At 40.3% G+C, this 26,674-nt stretch overlaps 1 protein-coding gene across 2 annotated transcripts in view; it reads right to left on the reverse strand.

Moving 5' to 3' along the window:
• Nucleotides 1-526: 526 nt before the first annotated feature.
• LOC141103551 (flavin-containing monooxygenase 5-like) overlaps nucleotides 527-26,674 on the reverse strand; it is an 84,251-nt gene continuing 58,103 nt past the window's right edge. For both annotated transcript variants that reach the window (XM_073593254.1, XM_073593255.1), the window contains 4 exons: nucleotides 24,829-25,028; nucleotides 8,986-9,335; nucleotides 3,284-3,356; nucleotides 527-1,260 (listed from right to left, as the gene is read on the reverse strand). In XM_073593254.1, coding sequence (XP_073449355.1) covers nucleotides 921-1,260; nucleotides 3,284-3,356; nucleotides 8,986-9,335; nucleotides 24,829-25,028 — 963 coding nt within the window. In that variant the 3' untranslated portion in view covers nucleotides 527-920. The remainder of the gene's footprint in view (nucleotides 1,261-3,283; nucleotides 3,357-8,985; nucleotides 9,336-24,828; nucleotides 25,029-26,674) is intronic.

Raw genomic sequence — 26,674 nt, forward strand, 5'->3', positions numbered from 1 at the left:
TGTTGCCAAGCTCGACAGCCGCTCATCACACTGGATGGAAACATTGATCGTTTTTATTGGATTGAAATGCGCTTTTTACTGCGTTGTTTGTGAGTATTCTGGCCTTTGCTGTACTCTTAATAAATGTACTTGTCAATAACATTTTTTTTACCTATTTACATGATGTCCTGATGTGATGAGAGTCTGTCTAAGGAAGATCCTATTGGTGTTCATGCAATCTATCTCCCCATGTGTATGGCGAAATCTAAGTGGAGGATTTTCAAGCGTGTTTGACTGCATTTTGATTAAGTAGTCCACTCATTGGAGTAAGTCAGGGTGAACCTTTCCTTCTTGGTGACGGATTCTTCACAGCACTTTCCTTTGCGTGGACCTACACCTATTGGACTGTTTTTATTGAGATGTAATATTTTCTCAACATTGGGACTTTTAAATTCTTAGAGCTGCACTTTGTGGTTTATGTTATTTTGTCTTTTTGCCAGGAGATTTGTGTCAGCAGCCGTGTTGCTATTATTAATGTTATCATTCATTAGCGTGGATATTTTTGGTTTTTATTACAGTATACTAATATGAGTTGATAGACTGATTTAAAAAAAAAAAAATGACTCCTGAGGTAGGAAAGCACCAATCAACTATCCAATGGCATTTAGCAATATTATGAAACAAAGTATTCTAGGACAGGTAGAGCTGAGGGTCCATTGTGTTCATTGCTTATATTGTATCTAACCTTGGATTCATTTCAACTAAAGTCATTACTTTCATTTCCTTAGGTTGACAAACTCAACTTAATTATGTTTGATTTTCATAGTTCATATGCAAATCTTTCAAAAGTTTACACAGTATCTCTTACTCTTTACTGTTGGACAATTGCCCCACTAAAATGTAATTATTTGAGGGTCTGGAATGTAATAAGTAATATTTTTTTAAGAGTAAAAAAATATAGCAGCAAAAACCACCAATATTCCCAGAAGAAACACTTGTATAGGAGAAATGCCTGAGCTTGGCTCTACATAGCGAGTTCTTGTTGGCTTCAGTGTTCGATCCCATTGACTTAGGATGGTTTTTCTGGCTTTGTCCCACTTTCCAGGTCCAGTTATTCGATACTGATAAGGTGTACAGGGTCCAAAATAGACTTGCCAGGCAAGTTTGGGGTCAGTTTGAAAGAGTTTCCACAAATCGGGCTTCACACCCAGTAATTCTGCTAATTCATCCATGTACTCTATGTAGTCCACCTGTATGGTATGACGCTGACTGAACACATAGCTGAAAATGGAAGAAATGGAATAAAAATTAGGAATATTTATTAATAATATATTTCTTTATTGTGTCTGCTTTGCTTGACAGTTTGAAATGTAAGAAATCTGAATACCATATATAGGAATATAACAGGATTCAGATAATGAATGTAAAACCCTTTAAACTCACCCTACCTAAGCTTTACACCTGATGGTATTATACACTGACCAAATGACACAAGTTCTACCTTTCGGTTCCAGAAACCTGTTTTAGAGGAGCTGTAAGGCAATCACACCTTTATGACTGTGGGTGTTTACTAGAGTCGCTCAAAGGTTTGCAACTGACTCTGACATTCCAGATGTGCCTATTTTCTGCCGAGTTGCCAGAGGTGACCCCTCCTTGCCAAAGATTGGCCAGGGGACCAGGTACTGAGGTGTATGGAGGCAATACAACTTATAGAATGTATTCATCATTCCATTATGGACACTATGCCTATCTTTAACAGAAAATGGGAATCTTGGTTCGCCTATGGATATGTTGGCATGCCATTTCTTGGATAGCACCATACACATTAGACTAAGTTATTGCATTATTTTATTTACCCTTTCCCCAATTTTTTTTTTGTCTTTTACACCATTTATTTTTCTTTTATGAAGCACTGTATTGTATATGCCCGTCTATATGGCCTAATAGTTAGGAATATGACTATGATTGCTATTCTTCCTTAGGGTTAGTGGCCATTATTATTGTATTCCTTCTTTTGTTTTTAGTTCTGATTGTACCTGACTGATATCTGTTTTCTAAAGATGGCTAATTGTGCAATCTTTGTATATGTTCAACTTTTTCTTTTACCACAATAAGGCCTCATGCACACTGGACGTTAAAATAACACTATAAAAATGCTAGTAGCTTTGCAGTGAGTTTTTCAACGTTTCTGGAACAGCGTTTTTTAGCGTTTATTAGCATTTTTCCATTTTAGCGGCATTTTTTAGAATTTCTTTTTCTTTTTTCAATGGATCCAAAACATTAATAAACGATGGTGAGCCATGTTTTTGAAGGTTTATTTGCGTTTATCAGCGTTTTTTGACGTTAGAGCGTTTTTACAGCTGAAAACAGCTGAAAAACTCCTCTCAGAACCCACTAGTTTTGGGGGTTTTTTTACAGCCAAAAACAGTTGATAACAGCCTATGTGTGCAGGGACACATAGGATAACATGATGGGGAGTTTATTTTCTGTGGAAAAAACGTCTGAAGCCAAAAACAGCAGCTGTAAAAACATCCAAAAACCTGCAGTGTGCATGAGGCCTAAAAATCATTGGTAAACAAAATAAACTCACCCTACATTTTATTTAAATTGAACTTCAGACAACACTTGGGGATTTTGGATAGAATGAGGAGGATTAGCTCTTAGTGATATTCTAAAGCAGCTTCTTCTTGATCCGAAAAAACAATTGCTTAGGAGATTAGCACAGACTTCTAACATGTTTCGTGCACACAGGGTTAAATCATAGAATCTAAGTTCATGTGTACATGAAACATGTTAAAAGTCCCTGCTCATCAACTGTGCAATTGATATTATGGATCAAGAAAAAAAGCGACTTTGGAATAAGTCAGTGTGCCGCTTTCCATTTTTCCTGTAACAGTGACTGCCGGTGATGAGCTGTGTGAGCATCTGACTGTGGCGGGCAAGCGTGGACTGATTTGGAGTGACATCATAATTTATTGATATATTTTTATGTTATTTGCATAATACTCTTTATTTTTTCTGTGTCAGTTTTAAGATGTCTTAATTTTTAGGTCCAGTCACCAGTCTGGGAGGTCTGTTTCCAAAAAGTTTTTGCTACTCACTTGGGAGATATTTCCAGACTTTGACTGTAAATCTGTCTTTCACAAACAAACAATAAATTATCATACTTTTCTGTATACTGGCAAAGTTATACTGTATCTCTATTTTAAAAAAAGATACTACTAAGAGGTAATAATCTAAAATTATCCCAAATGTATTTTTATAAATAATGGTAATCTTATTCTAGTAGAATTTTCAAACTTACCGTTTTGCCATTTCTTCTTTCTTTGTCCTGATATCCTCCTTCATGGCACTAGCTGAGGGCAGACGTTTTTCTCCTTCAGATTAAAAGGGCAAAAAAAATAAATTAAGTTTTTTTTTCCCCCCAAAATGTACAATAGAACAATACTTTTAATGTTCCTGTTTTTTTTTTTTTTTTGTTTTTTTTTGTAGTTTTGGATATAGTGGGAAACAGTTAGCAACATTGTCAAGGCATTATTGCTGTGTTTGGTCCCACTGGGAAGAGTCAGCCTTTCTATATGTCCTAGTAATTATTATCACAGGTACTTAAAATGGTGGTAAATTCAAATTGTTATGCTGTCAAATGAACAGTGAAAGAGACAGTTGTCTAAAAGGGGATTTCTCTGGCACCAAATAGAAAACTGGTTACAGGGGTATGTCCAAAGAGTGGTGATAAGTAGCATGTACTAAGAATGGTCTGAAGTGGTAAGTGGGGTACCCCAAGGCTCCCTCCTGGGACCAATTATACTTAGATTTTTTATAAATGATATAGAGATTGGTATAAATAGCTCAGTGTTTTCTTGAGGATACAAAGTTAAGGAGGGCAAAAACTTTACAGCAGGATACATAAACTTTACAGGAAGACCTCAATAAAATAAAGGCAACTACATGGCAAATGAGGTTTAATGTTGAAAAATGTAAAAATAATGGAGGCTAAAAATATGAACAGAAGTTACTCGCTGGTGGGGGGGGACCTTTGGGGAAATCCAGGATGCAAAAAGATCTGGGGGTCCTAGTAGATCACAGTCGTGGCAAATTGCATGCAATGCCAAGCTGCAGCAAGCAAAGCTAGCAGAATATTAGCATGCATTAAAAAGGGTATCTAATAAAAAGATAGGACTGTAGTTCTACCACTTTAAAAAAAATCTGGTCTGGTCACATCTTGAATATGCCATCCAGTTCTGGTCACCAGTCCTCAGGAAAGATATGCTGGAACTGAAGAGCATCCACAGAAGGGCAACAAAGTTAATAAGGGGGCTGGAGGACCTCAGTTACGAGGAACAACTACAAGCATTAAACCTATTCTCCCTTAAGATGAGATATGATCACTATATACAAATATCTCAATGGTGATTCTAGCTTAGGGAGAAAACTATTCAGTCTCAGGGAGCTTAATAAGACATGCGGCCAGTCAATGAAGTTGGAGGAGAAGCGTTTAACTTTAACCACTTGCCGACCGCCTAACTGTAATTATACGTCATTACTTTGACGTTTAATACTGGAGTTATGGCAGCAGCTAGCTGCCATAACCCCGGTATCTTTTTTCAGTTAGGCGGCTGGCTTTCAGATAACAGTGGCCCCAGCAGCAGATCATTTTTATAGGCTGCGGGAAAGGTGCATATGTAAGTTCAAACCACACATGTGAGTTATCGCCACGATCGTTGGGCAAGAGCAATAATTCTAGTACTAGTCCTCCTCTGTAACTCTAAACAGATAACCTGTAAAAATGTATAAAGCGTTGCCTATGGAGATTTTTAAGTACCATAGTTTGTCACCATTCCACAAGTGTGCTCAATTTTAAAGCATGACATGTTAGGTATCTATTTACTTGGCATAACATCATCCTTCACATTATGCAAAAAAGATTGTTTGAAAGATCACTGCGCAAATACAGTGTGATATAAAATATTGTAATGACCGCCATTTTATTCTCTAGGGTCTCCGTTTAAAAAAAAAAAAAAATATATATATATATATATATATATATATATATATATATAATGTTTGGGGGTTCTAAGTGATTTTCTATAAAAAAAAAATACAGATTTTTACTTGTAAACAACAAATGTCAGAAAAAGCCAGGGTCAGCAAGTGGTTAAGCTGCATAATGGGTTCTTTACTGTCAGAGCGGTAAGAATGTTGAATTCCCTTCCATAATTGGTGATGTTAGCGGGAAGTGTTGATAATTTAAAAAAAAAAAACTCTTAGATGAGAATCTTAATGAAAGCAGGGATATGGAGAATAATTTTGACAAACACACCCACACCCAAGTTGAACTGGTGTCTTTATTCAACCTTACCAACTACGAAACTATGTAACTATGCAAAAATTGCTCTCACTTCCTGTTGTGTCTACACTAGAGGAAGTGAAGGTAAATCGCTGCAATGGAACATAGACAGTGGCACTCAGATGGCAAAATAAAAGCTCACACCACTGTTAAGAGGTCCAGATACAACTTTATTCCAATAAAAGTCAGGGGGACAATCCAAAGAGTAGACAAAACGTTTTGGGGGTCCAAAAATTCCCCCTTCATTGGGGCTTGATTGAACACAATGTGAATGAATAAAGTGAGCTGGACCTTTAATGTTATTTCTTCCAGTGTGATTACAAGCACAGGTCTTATGAGCAGCTAGTTTAGCTTCTAATATTGGTAAGCTCCATTATATTACATTTTTGTTTTTGTATTTAATACCAATTTAACCTGCCTCCAAAGGATAGATAGGGGTAGAATCCAACCACTGTAAAGAGCTTTCCGATGGTTCAATACACATCATCTGAATGTGTATTTCTATGCCTATGAAAGGGGAGAGGAAACACTATAATCGCCCCCCCCCCACCCCCCATATTTTCCATGGGATCATATTTCATAGGGAAAAACAATAACTAATGACCAGGAAAATCTAAACCAACCTCTTGATATTTCTTGCAAGTAGGCTTAAGGCTTATATACACGGGCCGAATATCAGCTGTATCGGTGAGTTCAGAAGAAACCGGGGAGTACAGCAGCCTGTCTGACAGAAGCTGGTCTAAAGATCGGCTCTTATCGTATAGGCATACTGGAAACCCAGGATCCGATCAGCGCTTACAGCCAATTGCTGCAAGCGCTGATCACTGTGTTCTGGCGCCCTGTCAGAACACATTAGCTCAGCGGAGGACATCGCTGTTCTATTATCGCTTGTGTTAGTACAGCGATCTGTCATTTTTTTTTGTTTGTTCTGTCCACTGGGTTGAACGAAAAGAAACTCTCAGTGTGTACTTGGCATTACTTGGCATTATACATGGGATGCTTAGTAAGATTATACAGTGCTTGTTGACATACATTCATTAAAGAATTAAAGAATCCCCCTCAAAAATTAAAAGTCAGCTTCTACAAATACTGTAGCTTCTGACTTTTAATATAAGGACACTTACCTGTCCAGGGATCCAGCCATGTCTTCACCTGAGCCGATTCTTCAATCGGCATGCTCTGGCATCTCAATTAAGGGGAACAGGAAGTAAAAACTTGCGACTTCACAGCTGGTTTCCTACTGTGCATGCGTCAGCCACGCTATGCCTTGTAAATGGCCCCATAGTCTTCTGTGACCTGTGATATGTCCCAGAAGACTGGAGGTAAGGAGGGGGGGCGAACTTCTGGCTCAGATTGCTGCAGCAATCTGAGCCAGAAGTGGGAGCGAGTACCTGTCAAAACCAGGTACCCGTTACTCCCAAAAAGTGCCAAATGGCAGTGAAGGGGATGGGGAGGGCAAACAAGCAGAACTTCCACTTTTGGGTAAAGTTCTGCTTTATGCTTATGCCTACAGGAACTTTTAGTTAACTAGTTGCCGCCTGCCCACCGTCAAATGACAGCAGGGGGGTGCGGCTCTCGTTCTGGGATGCCGTCATATGATGGCGTCCCAGAACGGCCGCTCTTATGCGCCCGTGGGGGCATGCAGCGTGGCGATCGTGGCCGCGCCATGTTGCTAAGACACGGCGCGGCCCTGATCTCTCTGAACAGCCGTGTCTGCGGCTCTTTAACCATGTGATCGGCTGTGTCCAATCACAGCCGCTCACATGTAAACACGGAGATGCTGGTAATCGGCGCTCCTCGCCTCACACTGACAAAGTGTGTGGCGAGGATCAACCCATCAATGCTCATCAGTACCGCCTATTTGTGCAGCCTATCAGTGCCCACCAGTGCCGCCTATCAGTGCCCACCAGTGCCGCCTATTAGTGCCCATCGGTGCCACCTAATAGTGCCCATCAGTGCCGCTATCAGTGCCACATATCAGTGCCACCTATCAGTGCGGCATATTAGTGCCTCCTCATCAGTGCCACCTAATCAGTGCCCATAAGTGCCACCTCATCAATGCCCACCAGTTCAGCCTATCAGTGCCCATCAGTGTCACCTCATCAGCGCACATCAGTGAAGAAGAAAAATTTTGGGTCTTTTTTTTTTTTTTAGTAAAAAATAAAAAACCCAACAGTGATTTAATACCACCAAAAGAAAGCTCTATTTGTGTGAAGAAAATGATAAAAAAGCATGTAGCATGACCGCGCAATTGTCATTCAAAGTGCGACAGCGCTGAAAGCTGAAAAATTGCTTGGGCAGGAAAGGAGTGTAAGTGCCCTGTAGGCAATTGGTTAAGGACATGATACTTTCATTCTTATATGAATAAAACAATACATGTACTGAGTCTAGAACTGTTAAATATCTGTCACAGCATACTCCAAATTGACTGCATGTGGATGCAGCTATTAAGTGCTGGCATAAAGAGTTGTAATATCTGCTCTGCATCAACCAGTTTGCTGACATCAGAATCTTGCATATCCATGGGTCTAAGTATGCACAGCTGAGATAGTTGCCGATGTGTTAAACTAGCCATAGATGGATCAAAGTTTGGCTGATTCTGCAGGGACCGGCCAAATTTTGATCCATCTCTGACTGTTCCTGTTCACAAGGAGTTGATCTAATGATCAACTCCTCTCGAATGGGACTGCTGGGGAATTTTCGCTCGATCAGCACATGCAGCCAATCGGAGGATTCCTGCTGTCAGAATACAATAGCGCAGTGGGCAAACTGTTTAATTTTTTTTTTTTTTTGATCAGCCTGCTGGCTGATTAAAAAAAACAATTCATGTATGGCCAACTTTTGAAAAAAAAAAACATCTTTAATCAAGCACAGGGAAAAACAAAAAAAATACTAGAGTTGGCGGTGGGACTAATGCCCCGTACACACGGTCGGATTTTCCGATGGAAAATGTATGATAGGACCTTGTTGTCGGAAATTCCGACCGTGTGTACGCTCCATCACACATTTTTCATCGGATTTTCTGACACACAAAGTTTGAGAGCAGGCGGAATTTCCGATCGTGTGTACACAAATCTGACGCACAAAGTGCCACGCATGCTCAGAATAAATAAAGAGATGAAAGCTATTGGCTACTGCCCCGTTTAGAGTCCCGACATACGTGTTTTACGTCACCGTGTTCAGAACGATCGGATTTTCCGACAACTTTGTGTGACCGTGTGTATGCAAGACAAGTTTGAGCCAACATCCATCGAAAAAAATCCATGTTTGTTGTCGGAATGTCCGATCAATGTCCGACCGTGTGTACGGGGCATAACAGTACTGTTATGGATTGAGAAAATTCATAAGGCCTTTAAAGGGAAAACATTTACAGACATATTGTAATTACAGGTCCCTCCTAGCAGAAGCCCAGTATATTGCAATAAATCTAACAGTGAATATTACTCTTTTATATTTTCCCACTAAGTTGTTAATATATGGGTACCTAATAGTGAAGACTGAGAAATCTGATGCAGCCTTTCACAGCAACACATTTTAAAAAGATATATTTTAATGGCAGCTCTCTGCTAGTAGAAGCTCAGTATATGGCAAGAAATCTAACACTGAATATATTTGTTTTTCATTCTCCCACTGAAATCTTTAAATATATGGGTACTTACCAGTGAAGATTCTTGCAGCCAATCGACACTGAAGTTCCGAGATGGGCATGATGGCTCCAAGTGGTTGTATCAAACCAATGACAGCCAGAGTCTGTTTCTCCAGATCTGGCAGAAAAGTGTATTTATATAATGACACTTTGTTTTTTTCCACTTTAATTTCTTTGCAAAAAGGGAAGCTGAAGCTATAGCCTGTTGCGAATATGACAGCATCAATGTTCTTTTCTACAGTCTCATCATCAAAAATGGCATCTGTTTCTGTAAACCTTGACACATTGCACTTCACCAGTACAGTGCCTGCAATAATTCGATTTGGAAGATCGTCATTCACCATTGGATGCTGGCTAAAAATCCTAGCAACAATAGGGAAAAAAAGACAATTTAAAATTATGTCTAAAGGATGATTTCCTAAAATGTGTTCTTCTGTACTGGATGGATTCAAGAAGGTTTAGCAAATCTCTACATTGTCCTGGACCTAAGAACACACTCTGATGTCTAATGGCCCCAGTTTATGCCTAGCAGTAATTTCAACCCATAAATAAGCAATTTGTGGCTAATGCTTTAAGTAGTAACTTATTTAACTCCTTGATGCCAGCATAACACTTACATACTGAAGTAGGCCTTCTTCCACGGTGCTGCATCTATGCTCAGCGGCATTTATGCTGGGGAAATTCAGCCCTCTACTTGTATTGGTAACCAGGTGTTCTGGATACAACAGTCTAAAAAAGGAGTTCCCCTACACTCAGTGCTCATTTATATTGGACTGACTGAATGGCATTTGTATTTACAGTCCCTTGGTGTCAGGCCTAACGAATCAACAATTTTCTATTCTGGCAATTGATTCTACAGAATCATATAGCTTTGTGATTCAGGCTTCTTTACTTCCATATGTCTTGATTACCTGTCCTTGTGAGCCTAGGGCAAATGCTTTTCCCCCTTGTTTAAACAGCCTTGGTACCCATTAGATGTCTACAGTGATTCTAAATCAGTTTTTTTTTAAATTGGTTGCAATATCTCTTGCAGTTATCTCCTCAATACGGTTATTTCTACATGTAAATCTGCAAAGTCTACAAAGTCACTAATCTCTCTGTTTATAATATATATATGATTAAAACCAAAAAAAGTGTAGCGCTAATATATGATATCATAGAAGGGAAATGCAATAAACAAAATGAAAAATAAAACACGTGCAGTTATGTGTATATTGTAAATACCATAAACTCAGTGACTACTGGTACACCTTCAAAACAAAGACTAATGATAAAAAATATGTGATATGAGTCCCATATGTATAGAAAGCTTCATGTGAAGATCATGACGGTGAACAAATATAAACTTGAAGTGACGAAAACCACCACCAACAATAGGGAGGCTTACCGGAACGTTTGAACCCAAAGGAACATATGTTTGATGGGTCAAACAAGCTTGTGTTATGAAACAACCAATGAGAGCATGGAATCGACCATCCATGGACTGATGTGTCTCTTGGAAATGGTGACCCGATATGCATGCGTAGCAAATGGGTTAAAATGGGGAGAACAAAAAAGGCCACATAGTGTAATTCCCTATATAAGCAATGAAAAATGTATTAAAAATGAAAGAACTCACATTTCAGTAGATAAAACAGCACTGTGTAATATAAAATGGCGGCAGTGGGGTACTTACCCGACGCATTTCGTCTCCTTGGACACACACACACACTATATTGCCAAAAATATTGGGATGCCAGCCTTTACACGCACATGAACTTTAATGGCATCTCGGTCTTAGTCCGTAGGATTCAATATTGTGTTGGCCCACCGTTTGCAGATATAACAGCTTCAACTCTTCTGGGAAGGCTGTCCACAAGGTTTAGGAGTGTGTCTATGGGAATGTTTGACCATTCTTCGAGAAGTGCATTTGTGAGGTCAGGCACTGTTGTTGGACGAGAAGGCCTGGCTCGCAGTCTCGGCTCTAATTCATACCAAAGGTGTTCTATCTATAGGGATGAGGTGCAGGCCAGTCAAGCTCCTCCACCCTAAGCTCGCTCATCCATGTCTTTAAGGACCTTGCTTTGTGCACTGGTGCGCAGTCATGCTGGAACAGGAAGGGGCTATCCCCAAACTGTTCCCACAAAGTTGGGAGCATGAAATTGTCCAAAATGTATTGGTATGCTGATGCCTTAAGAGTTCCCTTCACTGGAACTAAGGGGCCAAGCTCAACCCCTGAAAAACAACCCCACACCATAATCCCCCCTCCACCAAATGATTTGGACCAGTGCGCAAAGCAAGGTCCATAAAGACATGGATGAGTGAGTTTGGGGTGGAGGAACTTGACTAGCCTGACCTCAACTTTTGGGATGAATTAGAGCGGAGACTGCAAGTCAGGTCTTCTCGTCCACATCAGTGCCTGACCTCACAAATGCGCTTCTGGAAGAATGATCAAACATTCCCATAGACACACTCCTAAACCTTGTGGACAGCCTTCCCAGAAGAGGGACTAAGACTGGGATGCCATTAGAGTTCATGTGTGTTAAAGTCAGGTGTCCCAATACTTTTGGTAATATAGTGTATGTCTCAATGCTGGAACTCCTAGATTAGAACAGGATCAACATGCTATTGGCACCTTTATAGTGGTCTGGCATTTACATGTATATCTGCAAAATCACTAAGCTCTCTATTTATAACATATAAATATATAAATATATATAATATATAAATATAATATATTATACATCTAGATGCAGATTGCCCTTCTAAATGCACGTATTGTTACTTATTATTGAAGCTTGCCAAGCAGTGCATTATTTGTGTTTTTGACTATATGAATGAATGTAAGGTCACACCACAGTTATTAATCAGGATAAGTCTATACATCAAGTCTGGCACATTTATTGTTCCCAGGTGCAAAACAATGAAACGAAAAAGGTACTCTCTATAAGAATGTTTTAGTTTTGAAAAACTCTACTGTACTGTTGCATTGGTTATATAAGGTGTTGTAAAAACAGAGGACCTTGGAAAAGTATTAAGCAATACTTGGCAGATTAGATATAATCAGAAATTGCATGCCTACTATTAGTGTTGGCAATAATCCCAATCAGCATATCAGGTATCTCTATACTTGACAGATAAAATCATGTTTTATTACAGTTGCCAAACAAATAAAATAAGTTACGTTCAGAAACTCGGTATTATAACAGAGGTTAACATGTTGCATATTTTTATTTTATTTTGCAGTACACAAGTAATATAATTCACTGTGGAGTTCAATGACTATGTACCTTTTAGTCCATGGAATTTGTTTTAGAGTGGGAATTCATATAATAAATAAGATAAGTATAAAATCATAAGCTTTTCGGTTGGAGGATATGCGTACTTTCATAGAAAACTTTTGCCTAACCCTCCTCCTGACCTAAATATTCCTTTGCTTTGACTTTGCTCGAGCCTACTGTTTCTGTAGAACATTGCCCGAGCCTACTGTTTCTGTAGACATCTCATAGGTCTAACTCCTGGGCTGTTTAATAATAATTTAGGTTTTGTGCTTTCAGAAAACAGTGGGGAGTCCTTGGAAGTCCTTTGGCATATGGCTGTCATGTGTTGCCTTTGTTTGGGGGACTTTAATTTATTGGAGGTTTTAGCCATGATGGTGTTTTGTGAACCCTGCTGAGTTATTTCCTCTTCAGAGATGCGTGTCAGAAAACATGAATCAGACTGAGACAGAAGTACAGTTAAATCTCACATATTTAATATGTGAAGGCAGAGATCACCTGGGCTGGATGGCTTAAGTAGGCAGGACTGACGAGCAGGATATCATCAACAAATGAGTCACTGTGGAGAGATAGAAGCTGGCAATTAGCTGACAGCTGAGCGGCCAGCTCAGAGAAGGAAGGGCTGAGACCAGCCCTGACAGTACCTCCTCCTTAATGACCCCTCCCCCTCGGAGGACCACCAGGTTTGAGGGGAAAATGTCTATGAAAATCATGGAGGAGGACAGGGGCATGTACGTCTGAGGATGAGACCCAAGATCGTTCCTCTGGACCGTACCCTTTCCAATGCACCAGCTACTGTATGCGCCCACGGAACCTACGGGAGTCAACAATGGACTGTACTCACACTCCTCATGGATGAGCCCATTGAATATTAATTTTTTTTGTCCCAAGTGATTGAATAATGACAAAAAAAAAATTTTACAAAAAGTTGTCACTAAATGATATATTGCTCACACAGGCCATGGGCATATGTGGAATTGCACCCCAAAATACATTTAGCTGCTTCTCCTGAGTATGGGGATACCACATGTGTGGGACTTTTTGGGAGCCTAGCCGCGTACGGGGCCCCGAAAACCAAGCACCGCCTTCAGGATTCCTAAGGGCGTAAATTTTTGATTTCACTCCTCACTACCTATCACAGTTTTGAAGGCCATAAAATGCCAAGATGGCACAACCCCCCCCCCCCCAAAAGACCCCATTTTGGAAAGTAGACACCCCAAGCTATTTGCTGAGAGACATGGTGAGTATTTTTCAGCTCTCATTTGTTTTTGAAAATGAAGAAAGACAAGAAAAAAATATTTTTTTTTTCTTTTTTGAATTTTCAAAACTTTGTGACAAAAAGTGAGGTCTGCAAAATACTCACTATACCTCTCAGCAAATAGCTTGGGGTGTCTACTTTCCAAAATAGGGTCATTTGGGGGGGGGGGGTTGTGCCACCTGGGCATTCCATGGCCTCCAAAACTGTGATAGGCAGTGAAGAGTGAAATCAAAAATTTACACCCTTAGAAAGCCTGAAGGCAGTGCTTGGTTTTCGGGGTCCGGTATGCAGCTAGGCTCCCAAAAAGTCCCACATATCCCACATATGTGGTATCCCCGTACTCAGGAGAAGCAACAGAATGTATTTTGGGGTGTAATTTCATATATACCCATGGCATGTTTGAGCAATATATCATTTAGTGACAACTTTGTGCAAAAAAAAAATAAATATGTCTTTTTCCCGCAACTTGTGTCACAATATAAAATATTCCATGGACTCGACATGCCTCTCAGCAAATAGCTTGGGGTGTCTACTTTCGAAAATGGGGTCATTTGGGGGGGTTTGAACTGTCCTGGCATTTTATGCACAACATTTAGAAGCTTATGTCACACATCACCCACTCTTCTAACCACTTGAAGACAAAGCCCTTTCTGACACTTTTTGTTTACATGAAAAAATTATTTTTTTTTGCAAGAAAATTACTTTGAACCCCCAAACATTATATATATATTTTTTAAAGCAAATGCCCTACAGATTTAAATGGTGGGTGTTTTATTTATTTTTTCACACACTATTTGCGCAGCGATTTTTCAAATGCATTTTTTTTGGCAAAAACACACTCTTTTAAATTTTAATGCACTAAAACACACTATATTGCCCAAATGTTTGATGAAATAAAAAAGATGATCTTAGGCCCAGTACATGGATACCAAACATGACATGCTTTAAAATTGCGCACAAACGTGCAGTGGCGACAAACTAAATACATTTTTAAAAGCCTTTAAAAGCCTTTACAGGTTACCACTTTAGATTTACAGAGGAGGTCTACTGCTAAAATTACTGTCCTCAATCTGACCTTCACGGTGATACCTCACATGCATGGTGCAATTGCTGTTTACATTTGACGCCAGACTGACGCTTGCGTTCGCCTTTTTTTTTTTTTTAATCATTTTTATTGTTATCTCAGGGAATGTAAATATCCCCTATGATAGCAATAGGTAGTGACAGGTACTCTTTTTTGAAAAAACTGGGGTCTATCAGACCCTAGATCTTTCCTCTGCCCTCAAAGCATCTGACCACACCAAGATCGGTGTGATAAAATGCTTTCCCAATTTCCCAATGGAGCTGTTTACATCCGGCGAAATCTAAGTCATGAAATACTCGTAGCTTCCGGTTTCTTAGGCCATAGAGATGTTTGGAGCCATTTTGGTCTCTGATCAGCTCTATGGTCAGCTGGCTGAATCACCGGCTGCATTCTCAGGTTCCCTGTTGGAACAGGAGAGCCAGAGAAAAACATGGAAGACGGTGGGGGGGATTCCCTCCCACTGCTTGTAAAAGCAGTCTAGAGGCTAATTAGCCACTAGGATTGCTTTTACATGAAAGCCGACCGCTGGCTGAAAAGAATGATACCAAGATGATACCTAAACCTGCAGGCATCATTCTGGTATAACCACTCAAAGTCCAGCAACATACCAGTACATTGCTGGTTCTTGTTGGGCATATATTGTAAATTTTTTTTTCATGAAGCCTGTGGGCTTAACGAAAAAAAGATATTGATCGGTGGGTATGCCCACCATTAGAATACCTCCCTTCATCCACCCACTTCTAATGATGGACATACATGCACCATTTATATGTGCTGAAGCATGGAGGCATCCTCCCGCAAAAGGTAGGAGCAAATCGCTCCTCCACCCATTGCTGCCCCCACGCTTCGGCATATATGTTGAAGTATGTAACTGTGGTGGTGAAATCACCTCCGACAGCGCTGGAGTCACGGCCTTATGTATCGTGGGAGCAAGCGCTGTTCCTGTCAAGATAAATAAATCCGCGCTGCAACTGAATGGCGTACCTGCTAAGCAAATGATGGTTAACAATAAAACAAAGTAACATTACAGTATAACAGTAAGACTTACCATACCTGCAAAGCAAATACAAAAAAACATAGTAAAAAATAAAACATTTAACGCATTTAACGCAACCTGTGCCTAAAATATATATATGCCGAAGCATGGGGGCATCCTCCCGCAAAAGGTAGGAGCAAATCGCTCCTCCACCCACTGCTGCCCCCATGCTTCGGCATATATGCTGAAGTATGTAACTGTGGTGGTGAAATCACCTCCGACAGCGCTGGAGTCACGGCTTTATGTATCGTGTATGTATGTATTTTTTTAAATGTAACTGCCTACTCCCAAAATGTCATTTGAAGTAAAACACATAGCCAAGCATTATTCTACACAATTTTTTTATTGTGCATTAAAAAAAAATAAATAAAATTAGACATGCTATCTGCCAATAGAACTTAACCAAAAAGTGCATTCTATGCATCCAAAAATATAGAAAATATACCAAATCAAATCATTATTCCACCAAAAAAATAATGTCAAAGCAAAAACTCCAAGGCCAATAATAAATAACACGTTATCTCCTCTGATTCCGCAACATGTCTGGTTGACAAACGGCTGTTCAGAAACGAACTGAAAAGCACAAAATGAGAAGCGCAAAAAGAAAAGCACGAATCAACACTCACCAAACTTCTACTAACACGAAATTAACAGAGGGAGCCCAAAGGGTGGCGCTAAAGAACTGAAAAACAACGTAGTATGTCACTATGTTCATATTTGTTGGCCAACAATTGTGTGGCCGTGTGTATGCAAGACAAGTTTGGGCCAACGCCCTTCGGACAAAATTCCACGGTTTTGTTGGCCAACAATCCGAGATTTAAGTCTGCCTTAGTATAAGAGATATACACATTTCTGTATATGGCAGCATTTAGAATAGATACCATACAGAGAAGGAAAAGGAACACAAAATATAATATTTAAAAAATACATACTGTGGAAGCTAGGTGTACCTGTCCTCACTGCTCCACCACAAGTTAAACACCATTGACTGCATTATCATTCACTTAGTGTCCCATAACCAAAGAAAGTTAGGGAAATCCTTGTAATGTGAGGAAATCCCTGGGTCACCAGCAGCAGTGTCTCCACTAATTTCCCTTTTATTCCTGTTTTGGGGACAACCCAAAATTTGGGATTTTCATTCATTTTCTTTATCAGTGCTATCAGTAAACAGGATAAATAGACAGTGAATCTCCCCAAAGAGAGGCACTGACGGCAACAAAAACTTAACAGGTGTTCTATTCCCTCTCTACTCTATCCAAATCTAAAAAAAGGTTTTATCTGTGGACAGGTATAAAGTGCAGGGGGACTGAAAGCTACTGCAAAAACATGTGCAAGGTCCTCTCAATGTCTGCACTTTATATCTGTCAGCAGCTTTTTTTTCGCTTTAACTAATTTTACTCCCTCAGATATGGTCTATTTTCTCAATAGCAAACTTCCTGTGGTTGGGATCCTTATCTTATGAACGTGATCAAATATATACTATAAATGCAAACTAAAACAGGTAAAATTACTGTGCCATCCCCATGGAACATGTATACGGGAGTATACAGTGTATAGACCATCAAATACACAAAGCCACAACTAAAAATGTGAGACACACACACTAGATAATTCAAAAAACAAAAAAGTAGCTGCGCTATAAAGATTGAACGATAGATGTAAATAAAACAATTCTGTCACATCTAAACAAAATGATTAAGCACCCACTAAAACGTGACAAACAGTGACAAGTGTATAAAATACGTCAAAAAAATAGAAATAGAAAACATGGATAATTGAATATGCTCAGTCCATTCCAGAAATATAAAGGTAGAAAGTTCACTGGCAGAACCGTCCTTCAAGTATTGGTTTAACAAGCATCCATGCGGTGTAAATCATGCAACCATAACACCCAGAAGAACGTGGTGACAGAAGGGTTCCTCCACCGATAAAAATGCTGCCCCTTACCAGCTCCTAAGATCTCTTTTTATAGGAGATCGTGCAGCCATGTGGCTTTCTACCCCAGCCTAGGGTGCTTGATATGGATGGCTCCAAATGGTTCTCCCCACCGGGAATCTTCTAAGTACTGGATGGGCACTCATCCCCCATAAAAGGATATATAAAAGAGGCTGTCAAGCACAAAGGAGAATCCGTAGAAATCAAAATATACAGGATATTACACAACTTTTCTCACAATCTGAGGGTAATCAGGGTGAGTCCTTCTATTCATCATTACCAATTTTTTTAGAAAAACTTGTGTTGGAGCTGACAATTTATAGCTCAGTTCAAGGGATCAAATGCAGGTGGTAAATTGTATTTGTAAATGGTAAATTGCTTGGTTTCAGGCGACTGCTTTCAATTTGTATTTTTGATTCCCCTGTATTGAATATGGTTAAAGTTGCCAGTGATGCTGCACTAGAGGGTTAGGAGTTCCTAAGAACATGCAGTACAGGCTTAGCTGGCTCCATTGCATTCTGTCCTCCTCATGGTGAAGATGAAAGAGCCTTTCCCGGTGGGGAGAACCATTAGGAGCCATCCATATCAAGGACCCTAGGCTGGGGTAGAAAGCCACATGCCTGCACGATCTCCTATAAAAAGAGATCTTAGGAGCTGGTAAGGGGCAGCATTTTTATCAGTGGAGGAACCCTTCTGTCACCACGTTCTTCTGGGTGTTATGGTTGCATGATTTACACCGCATGGATGCTTGTTAAACCAACACTTGAAGGACGGTTCTGCCAGTGAACTTTCTTCCTTTATATTTCTGGAATGGACTGAGCATATTCAATTATCCATGTTTTCTATTTCTATTTTTTTGACGTATTTTATACACTTGTCACTGTTTGTCACGTTTTAGTGGGTGCTTAATCATTTTGTTTAGATGTGACAGAATTGTTTTATTTACATCTATCGTTCAATCTTTATAGCGCAGCTACTTTTTTGTTTTTTGAATATACTATAAAGGTGCTTGGACCTAAACCTGAAGAAATTCAGCCTGTCCTACACAAGATGCAGTATGAAAGGGAGGATGCACAGTGCAGTATTACATTTAAAAAAAAAAAGGCCGTTTCCCCCAGAAGCAGTGTAAGAAGCCGCCTAAATCTGGCGTTGGTACAGTTATAAAACTAATTACAGTCCAACAAAATCCACATTTACAATACAGTTTACTAGCTTTTTTTCTTTATTTTCACCTAGTAATTTTTTAACCTTTTCTCTGTGTTTTTTATTACACATGCACATTTTTTGTACACATGCTTAAATAATAATTTTAGGCCTAAGGATTAGTTAAAACGCTTTAAAAGCTCCTGCAGATCAAAATGTAACGTTAACCATGAATAATAGGCCTGGAATTATTGCTCTCACTATGACATGAGCAGCATAATGTAAAATGTGTAGGTAGTGTAAGCAATGTTTTCAGATGTAGTATGTGTTTACATGCAAATAGTTACATAGTTATATAGTCAGGTTGAAAAAAGACAAAAGTCCATCTAGTTCAACCATTAAAAAAAAATAAAATAAATAAATAAATAAAAAATATCATACAATCCCATTTACCCAATCCTATACCCACAGTTAATTCAGAGGAAGGCGGAAAAAAAACAGAAAAGCAGGATCCAATTTGCTACAGCAGGGGAAAAAAAAATCCTTCCTGATCCCAGAGAGACAATCGGATTTTCCCTGGATCAACTTTACCTATAAATGTTCGTTTATAGTTATATTATGTACATTAAGGAAATAATCCAGGCCTATCTTAAAGCAATCTACTGAGCTGGCCAGAACCAACTCTGGAGGGAGTCTATTCCACATTTTCACAGCTATTACTGTGAAGAAACCTATGTGCATGTACTCTGGATCTGGGCGGGCTCAACATTTTTTTTTTTTTGGTGGGGGGGTCTTTTGTGCCCCTGGTGTCTCCTCTGCAGATTGCAAACATCAGTGGCAGTAAAAGGGTTAAATAAAATGCATTCTGTTTTATAGCTCAATCTGCTAAATTCACGGTCACCACCAAGGCAGCTCCTCTAATTTAGACTGCAAGCACATTTTCCTCTCTACATCTCCATTACATTTTCCTCTCTACATCTCCATTACATGGGGCAGAAGGATTTGTAGTTTACAGATCATAGCTTGAAAGGAAGATATCATCTTCTGTGCTTCGAGTTCCATTCACTAGAACTTACAAAGACACCACAATGACTTTGTCCAAATGTCACCAGCATTCTCACCTCTTAGTTACAGTGGCGAAAATAATTATTTGATCCCCTGCAGATTTTGTAAGTTTGCCCACTTACAAAGAAATGCAGGGTCTAAAATTGTTATCATAGTCTGTCTCTAACATTTAACTGGTTCCCGACCGGCTCCTGCACATTTACGTCGGCAGAATGGCACGGTTGCGCAAAGTAACGTACCTGTACGTTACTTTGAATTTGCCGCCATGTGCCGTTGTAAACAGCATCTCCCTGTTCTGCCTAGTTACAAGTGTCACTCGATCTCTGCTCCCTGTCATTGGAGCAGAGATCAGTGAGGTCACAAACACAGTCCATCCCCCTGACAGTTAGTAATCACTCCCCTAGGACACACTTAACACCTCCCCGCCCCCTAGTGGTTAACCCCTTCACTGCCAGTATCATTTATACAGTAATCAATGCATTTTTATAGCACTGATTGCTGTATAAATGACAATGGTCCCAAAAATGTGTAAAAAATGTCCGACATGTCCACCATAACGTCGCAGTCACAATAAAAATCTCTGATCGCCGCCATTAGTAGTAAAAAAAAAAATTATTAATAAAAATGCCATAAAACTATCCCCTATTTTGTAAATGCAAACAAATCAATAAACGCTTATTGCGATTTTTTTTACCAAAAATATGTAGAAGAATACGGATCGGCCTAAACTGAGGAAAAAAATGTTTTTTTATATATTTTTTGGGGATAATTATTATAGCAAAATGTAAAAAATAATGCGTTTTTTTCAAAATTGTTACTCTTATTTTGTTTATGGCGCAAAAAATAAAAATCGCAGAGATGATCAAATACCACCAAAAGAAAGCTCTATTTGTGGGAAAAAAAGGACGTCAATTTTGTTTCGGAGCCACGTCGCACGACCGCGCAATTGTCAATTAAAGCGACACAGTGCCGAATTGCAAAAAACGCTCTGGTCAGGAAGGGGGTAAATCCTTCCGGGGCTGAAGTGGTTAAAATACACCTATCAACCAAAAATCCAGAAAAAACACATGATACAAATGTTATGTTGAGTTGCAGTTCAGTGAGTAAAATAAGTATTTGATCCCCTACCAACCAACAATAATTCTGGCTCCCACAGAGGGGCTACAGTATGTGCTCATGTGGTATGCAGATTAGTCCTGTCAATTTAAAGTAGTTGTATACCCCGCTTGCACATTTTTACCTGCAGGTAAGCCTATAAAAAGGCTTACCTGTAGGTAAAATGAATATCTCCTAAACCTGTATGGTTTAGGAGATATTTACCTTGTATGCAGTCACTGACGTCAGCGGTGCATGCGTTTTGAAGGTCTGGCGGATGCTGCCGGACCTTGCCAATAAGAGGACTCCCACGGGCATGTGCGGGAGTGACATCATCTCAGCTTCGGCCACTCACAGCGCTGGGGCCGCGAACCCAGAAGAAACGCGGGGGGAACATGTGAGCTCCCTCAGCGGTGACCGGGAGGTGGTGCGGGCGCTTCGTTCTAAGGTAAGTAATGCAAAATGATATAGTATGTGGTGTATACTAGCTCATTATGCCTTTGCCTTACATGTTTTGTTTTTTTTTCTCCCAGGGCTAGGGATGAGCTTCGAGTTCGAGTCGAACTCATGTTCGCAAGTTCGTCGAACAGCGAACAATTTGGGGTGTTCGCGGCAAATTCGAATGCCGCGGAACACCCTTTAAAAGTCAAAAGTGCTAATTTTAAAGGCTTATATGCAAGTTATTGTCATAAAAAGTGTTTGGGGACCTGGGTCCTGCCCCAGGGGACATAGATCAATGCAAAAAAAAAAGTTTTAAAAACAGCCGTTTTTTCAGGAGCAGTGATTTTAATAATGCTTAAAGTCAAACAATAAAAGTGTAATATCCCTTTAAATTTCGTAGCTGGGGGGTGTCTATAGTATGCCTGTAAAGGGGCGCATTTTTCCCGTGTTTAGAACAGTCTGACAGCAAAATGACATTTCAAAGGAAAAAAGCCATTTAAAACTACTCGCGGCTATTGCACTGCCGGTCCGACAATACACATAGAAGTTCATTGATAAAAACGGCATGGGTGGCCCCGCCCCCCCTTTATTTAAGAACCGTCAGATGAGGAGACGCCGTCACACAGCGGGAGCCTCCCTCCATGCCAGCATGGATGCGGAGCGGCCCGGAGAAGAAGATGAAGAAGTGAAGAAGAGAAGAAGAGAAGAAAAGAAGAAGATGTAGAAGAAGATGAAGAAGAGAAGAAGATAAAGAGAAGAGCGGGAGCCTCCCCCCATGCCATGGGTGCGGAGCGGCCCGAGGAGAAGAAGATAGAAGACGCCGCGGAGGAGATGCTGGACGAGAACGCCGGAGGAAGAACCAGAAGAGCCAGAAGAACTAGAAGAAGAAGAAGAAGATGAAGGAAGATAGAAGAAAGAAGAAGCATTTAAATAAAGGAATTGTCAAAAACTGTCTCTTGTCATTTTAACATTTTTGACATTTTTTTGTGAAATGGTAGGGGTAATTTTGTACCCCCTTACCATTTCACACGGGGGGGCCGGGATCTGGGGGTCCCCTTGTTAAAGGGGGCTTCCAGATTCCGATAAGCCCCCCGCCCGCAGACCCCCACAACCACCGGCCAGGGTTGTGGGGATGAGGCCCTTGTCCTCATCAACATGGGGACAAGGTGTTTTGGGGGGCTACCCCAAAGCACCCTCCCAATGTTGAGGGCATGTGGCCTGGTACGGTTCAGGAGGGGGGCGCTCTCTCGTCCTCCCTCTTTTCCTGCGGCCTGCCAGGTTGCGTGCTCGGATAAGGGTCTGGTATGGATTTTTAGGGGGACCTCATGCCTTTTTTTTTTTTTTTGGCGCGGGGTTCCCCTTAAAATCCATACCAGACCTGAAGGGTCTGGTATGGAATGTAGGGGGACTCCCACATTTTTTTTTTTAAATTTTGGCCGGGGTTCCCCTTAATATCCATACCAGACCTGAAGGGCCTGGTATGGAATTTAGGGGGACCCCCACGTCATTTTTTTTTTTAAATTTTGGTTCGGGGTTCCCCTGTGGGGAATTCCCATGCCGTTTTTATCAATGAACTTCTATGTGTATTGTCAGACCGGCAATGCAATAGCCGCGAGTAGTTTTAAATGGCTTATTTCCTTTGAAATGTAATTTTGCTGTCAGACTGTTCTAAACACGGGAAACATGCACCCCTTTACAGGCATACTATAGACACCCCCCAGCTACGAAATTTAAAGGGATATTACACTTTTATTGTTTGACTTTAAGCATTATTAAAATCACTGCTCCTGAAAAAACGGCCGTTTTTAAAACTTTTTTTTGCATTGATCCATGTCCCCTGGGGCAGGACCCAGGTCCCCAAACACTTTTTATGACAATAACTTGCATATAAGCCTTTAAAATTAGCACTTTTGATTATTCATATTCGTGTCCCATAGACTTTAACGGTGTTCGAACGAACTTTTTTCCTGTTCGCATGTTCTGGTGCGAACCGAACAGGGGGGTGTTCGGCTCATCCCTACCCAGGGCATACAACCGCTTTAAGAAGGTGCTCCTAACGACAGCTCGTTATGTGTATAAAAGACACCTGTCCACAGAATCTCTTTCTTCCATTCAAACCTCACCATCATGGGCAAGACCAAAAACCTGTCAAAGGACGTCAGGGGCAAGATTGTAGACCTGCACAAGGCTGGAATAGGGCTACAAGACCACCAGCAAGAAGCTTGGTGAGAAAGAGACAACTGTTGGAGCGATTATTTTCAAAATGGAAGAAATACAAAATAACCATCAATTGTCCTTGGTTATGGGGTAAGGATGATCATGAGAAAAGTGAGGGATCAGACCAGAACTAAACAAGAGGAGCTTGTGATTGATCTCTAGGCAGTTGGGACCACAGTCACCAAACCATTGGTAACCCAATACGCAGTCGTGGATTGAAATCCTGCAGCGCCCACAAGGTCCCCTTCAAGAAAGCACATGTACAGGCCTGTCTGAAGTTTTCCAATGAACATCTAAATGATTCAGAGAAGGATTGGGAGAAAGTGTTCTTGGTCAGATGAGACCAAACTTGAGCTCTTTGGCATCAACTTGACTCACCGTGTTTGGAGGAAGAAAAATGCTGACTGTGACCCTAAGAACACCATCCCTACAGTCAAACACGGAGGTGGAAACATTATGCTTTGTGGCTGTTTCTCTGCTAAAGGTACAGGCTAACTTTGTCACATGGACGGGCCAATGGACGGGGCCACATATTGTAAATTCTTGGATGAGAACCTTCTTCCCTCAGCCAGAACACTGAACATGGGTCGTGGATGGGTCCTCCAGCATGACAATGTTCCAAAAAATACAGCCAAGGCAACAAAGGAGTGGCACAAGCACATTAAGGTTATGGAGTGGCCTAGCCAGTCTCCAGACCTTAATCCTCTAGAAAATTTATGGAGGGAGCTGAAACTTCTGGAAGATCTGTAAAGAGTGGACCAAAATCCCTCCTGAGATGTATGCAAACCTGGTAACCAACTACAAGAAACGTCTTACCTCTGTGCTTGCCAGCAAGGGTTTCTCCACCAAGTACTAAGTCATTTTTTGCTTGGGGATCAAAAATTATACTACTCATTGAACTGCAACTCAATTTATAACATTTATATCATGTGGATTTGTGGTTTATATTCTGTCTCTATCATTTAAATTACACCTATTATAACAATTATAGACATTTCATTTCTTTGTAAGTGGGCAAACTTACAAAATTTCCAGGAGATCAAAAAATGATTTTCCCCAATGTATATGCTGCTTCTAGGAGGGGAATTCCCAGGCTGTGACTGATTGGGCTGGGAGCCAGCTATTATTTGATAGGTTCCCACAGGTTCAGGCCCATATGGCCCAAACTTTAGCTCATCCCCGAACCACAGTTTTATATATCAGAAGCTGCCCCTAGAGAAAAACAGCTTACTGACTACAGTGGGGTAAGGCAAACAATTATTGTTTTGTAAAAGCCAGAACAGGTTGCATGGGGGCCACCCAATGCAGTTAGCCAAAGAACTTACCTGTGTTTAGGTTTCAAGCCAAAATTTGCATGGTCAAATCGCTTATTGACTGTAGATTCTCCAACATAGTTCAGCAAGGAAGTTGGTAAGACATGTTTCAGTGTATTTAGAAAGCGAGAAAGATTTAACATGTCCAGGGGATAGCCATAATCAGAGACACGATTTAAAATCCAAGAACCTCTCCTGGTACTGAGAAACACCTAAAAAAAAGTAGCTGGAAATGTAACAAAATGTTTTGACGTGTACAACAGAAACCATATAAAATCATCTAACCTAAAAATATAAAACATATAAAAATGTAACCTAAAAATCTGTATAATTAACCATTGGTATTCAGATGAAATATTGCACTAGACAGCTGTGCTCTCTGGAGCTGTTGCTACCTCAAAATACTCTATATCAAGGGTCTTAAACTGGCGGCCCTCCAGCTGCTGCGGAACTACAAGTCCCATCACGCCTCTGCCTATGGGAGTCATGCTTGTAACTGTCAGCCTTCTAATGCCTCATGGGAATTGTAGTTCTGCAACAGCTGGGGGGCCACCAGTTTGAGACCCCTGCTCTATATTGAAGTTTGTAACAACTACAGGGTTAAAACAAAAAATTAACAAAACAAACAGATACAAAATTAAAAAATGCTGACTAGTGCCCAATTTATCCACCCAACAGAAAAATGTTTTACCCCTAAATGCTCAAGATCTTAAAAAAAAGGGCTTAAATATCTGCCTGGGTTCTATTTGCATATAATAATAATCTAGTATATATAGTAAATAATCTCTTTCTTAGAGGAGATAAACCAGTCTCATGTCATGTGTGTGAAAAGATGCTAAATGCCTACAGTTATGGGGTCTACAGGTTTTAAAACTGGTCTCTGAAAAATAAAGTTTGGATGCAACATTGCTGAGCATGGAAACAAAATGGCTATTTACTTTGGATTTAAAAAGTCCAAAAAATGTAAATGATCTGCTTGAACTTACCTTGTAAAAAACATACATATACTGTTGTTAATTAGTATGTTTGCAAACTCTTCAAATATTTATGAGGATCTTTCCCAAAATATAAAGATGTCATCAATAAACCCCCCAATAATATGCAGGCTGTATATTGAACCCTATCTTCCCTAAACACAATATTTTCTTCTCACCACCAAAGAAACACATTTGCAAAGGTGGGCCACAGCACGTCCCCTTCAGGGCTGGATTAAGAACATCATGGGCCTGGTGCTGAGGATTATGGTGGGGCTTTTTATAAAGAAATAAAAATAAAAAAAATAATTAAAATTGCAAACAATTTTTTGATTAACAAATTAAATTAAATTAAATAGAGAAAGGAAGGATGAGAGAGAGAGAAGGGGGATGAGAGAGGGGTGAGGGGTAAGAGAGGGAGGATGAGAGAGAGAGGGGGAATGAGAGAGAGAGTGAGGATGCGAATGAGCATGCATGGAAGTGACAGCAACGCAGCCCGGCCAAGGCAAGTGATCGAAGGCACAGAACCTGGAAGGAAGACGGGGTGAAGTTGGAACAAAAGTGTGCCAATTCTAGAGCTGGTAACATTGAAGATATTCAATATAATTTTAAAGAACTGTTTTTGTGTGTAAGAGGCATAGGGGAGGAGTATGGGTGGTATAAAAGTGGGAAGTATGTGCAGGTGAGGGAGAGGAATGTGGAGGGTATAACAGTGGGCACTATGTACAGGAGAGAAGTGTGGAAGTGTGGAGGGTATGCCAGTGGGCAGTATGTACAGGAGAGGAGTGCGGAGGGTATGATGGGTGCAGTATGTACAGGAGAGGAGTGTGGAGGGTATGATGGGGCTGTATGTACAGGAGAGGAGTGTATGATAGGGGTAGTAT

This window comes from Aquarana catesbeiana, linkage group LG07 (genome assembly GCF_042186555.1).
Source record: "Aquarana catesbeiana isolate 2022-GZ linkage group LG07, ASM4218655v1, whole genome shotgun sequence".
NCBI classification, from domain to species: domain Eukaryota; kingdom Metazoa; phylum Chordata; class Amphibia; order Anura; family Ranidae; genus Aquarana; species Aquarana catesbeiana.